Source organism: Saccostrea cucullata, unplaced genomic scaffold, assembly GCF_032062105.1.
Source record: "Saccostrea cucullata isolate Sc308-1 unplaced genomic scaffold, CSIRO_AGI_Scuc_v1 ctg9148, whole genome shotgun sequence".
Classification (NCBI taxonomy): Eukaryota; Metazoa; Mollusca; class Bivalvia; order Ostreida; family Ostreidae; genus Saccostrea; species Saccostrea cuccullata.
The window spans coordinates 16,795-19,644 of NW_026925703.1; the positions used below are offsets into that span (position 1 = coordinate 16,795).

The 2,850-nt window shown below is 34.4% G+C and overlaps 1 protein-coding gene across 1 annotated transcript; it reads left to right on the forward strand.

Moving 5' to 3' along the window:
* Nucleotides 1–510: 510 nt before the first annotated feature.
* On the forward strand, nucleotides 511–2,584 carry LOC134269633 (protein draper-like; the record flags this gene model as incomplete). Its single annotated transcript, XM_062751838.1, has 3 exons — nucleotides 511–638; nucleotides 760–937; nucleotides 2,527–2,584. Coding segments are annotated over 3 exons (364 nt in total), but the record flags the coding sequence as incomplete, so codon positions are not given.
* Between the last annotated feature and the right edge of the window lie 266 nt (nucleotides 2,585–2,850).

The window sequence follows — 2,850 nt, forward strand, 5'->3', positions numbered from 1 at the left end:
TCTATATCTTGCAAATCACTTTTCTATTTTTGTTATAAATAGTATTCTATAAAGGTACACATATCAGTGATTTGTTACATGCAACATCTGAGTAGAATTTAGACATTTAATTTTTTGTCAATTTACCAGGGGCCACAAGTCACCTCATCCTTTGACCATTTTTAATTTATATTTTCTTATAAGATTGGTAACTTGCATGTCAACTTAATTAACTTGCATATTGACATAAATATGTTGCATGTCTACATAATTATGTTCCATGTTAACATAATTTACCCTCATTGAGGGGGCAGAAATATGCCATAATAATTATTACACATTTCATAAAATAGGAGCATCCATAAACTGCTTGTCCAAAACAAAAAAGGCGGGTGGCCACAAAATTCACGCTACAAATCCAATTAAGGATTGGATCCACCCATCAAAAACTGATATTGTTTGTGCTGGTGATATGGAGAGAGAAAGGATTTATAAATATTCAAAGAAAGAAAGAAATTGTTTCGGTTTTAGGATGTGAGACGGGATATCAAGGTAAATGTTGCTCCAGGCCTTGTCGATTTCCTAGTTATGGTGATTGCTGCCAGAGTGAATGTAACTGTGAAGAAAGATTTTGTATTCATGCACAGAATGCACAGAAGGTAAGAGAGGAAAGCACCTTATTATTGTCTTAATCATTACGTGATTTCCTTTTCAGCAAATGCATATTTCCTTTTATACGTTTGATATCAGATTTCTAATTGTACAAAATTATCGTTAAAGTACATGTCTTGGAGATATACTTTTCTGTATCTTGTTGTTGTTTTAAAAGAATGTGGATCTGGCTATAATGGAACGAATTGTTCTTCATTCTGTATATATCCTTTTTATGGTGACCAGTGTTTGCAGAAGTGTAACTGCACCAAGGAATCGTGTGATAATGCTCTAGGATGCATAGACGGTAAGTGAGAGAGAGAGAGAGTGTGTGTGTGTGTTTGTGTTAACCAGTGAGTTTGAATGTAATCTATTTAAGCTATTTTAGCCTATGGTGTAGGAGATGCACTTTATAATAAGAACCCTGGACAAGATGACAATTTAATTATGACATTTCTTCTTAAAAATATTAGATAAAATATATTTTACCTGTTAAATTAGTTAAAAAACTGTTTTAAATCTTTAAAATTATAAACAATACATTTAATTTCTTGAATAAGGAATGCCTCTTCAAAGCACGACGATAATTATCGGAGGACTTTCAGTATGTGCGAATTTTCTAATCATTGGGTTTTAAGTTCAGCTTTCATTCCTTGAATTAAAACTCGTCTGACAACATTGAGCTTGTTTTTTGCCAAATAACACAAGACATGTTTGTTCCAAAACAATGTCATTTATTATGAAATGACAACATATAATATAAAACATAAAAGTGAATAAAAAAGACTGGGATACAATGTAACCTTAAAACACAATTCCTGAGAAAATTTATAAAACATAACAATTGGTCTCCCAGTCTATGATTATTACATAACATATATAATTTGGCAAAATAGGTGGCCTCAAAAATATGGCCATAATATACATATAAAACGGAATTAATTACAATTGAAAACATAGACATATGAGTTTAAGGTGGCCTAATGTACAGTTAAAGTCTGCTTGGGGATGGAGGTGGGTAATCCAAAAAAATATTTCAGCAAATGTTTGGCCGTCTTGTCTTTACAATAGCAGTAGATATAATGATGCTACTTCTCTTATCTCAAAAGGATAAAATTACCGGGGGATCCCCACGGGTTAACAGATAATGCGAATTTTCTAATCATTGGGTTTTTCGTCGTTAGGGGACGACCGTTTCATTCTGAGGGGAGGGGGGGGGGGCTGGCAGATTTTGGAAATAAATAATCTTTCCCTGAAAATATTGAAAATAAATAATCTTTCCTCCACTACAGAGAAAATAAATAATCTGACCTTGCCTTATGATATTTCAATATTGTGAAAAATACCCTTTTATTTACGTGTAATTTAATCTCAAAAGTCTTCAATTCAAACAATTTTTTTGGCTCGCTTCCCTCGCCAATTTAGATCCAAATAGTATTTAAAATCAGATTACCAGACTGGATACTTGAGTCATTTTGTCAACCTGACAATGTGCACTTAGTAGATGTGATGAATAACAGTACTTTAAATACAAGCCAATTCTTATACACCACAAAAGATAAATTTTCTTGTCGAAGAATTACACTTCCCCGATAAATTAATACAAAATATAAACTGGTGGATTTAAGTGGGACGTACATGTGTACAACCCCTCCCCTAAAATTTCAAAGTATGATACGAATAATAATAATAATGCCATACTTTGGGACAATACCAATATTTTTGTGCCTAGTTTTACTCTTAAAATACACAAAAACCCAAGAGCTTCAGGGGGCTTTGCCCCCTCGGCACTTTTCATTCAAAGTATGATATGACTAGTATTAATAATGTCATACTTTGGTACATATCTAACCAATTCCTACACAATTTTGACTGGTTTTACTCTTTTACATACAGAAAAACCCATGAGCCTCAAGGGGGCTTCGCCCCCTGAACCCCCTTCATTAAAAGTATGGTATGACCAGTATTAATTATGTCATACTTTGGTTCATAATAACCAATACCACTATAAAAGTGGCTGGTTTTATTCTTAAAATACAACCCAATAGCTTCGGGGGGGAGAGGGGGGGGGTTACTCCCTTGGCCTCCACCAGGGCTTCGCCCAGGACATGGGTGCCTTACGGCGGCCCCAGACCTCTTGCCTCAACAAAGCTATACACGCCCCTCCCCAAATCCTGTATCTGCCTATGGTATATAAATGATTAGTCTTTTAGAATCAAT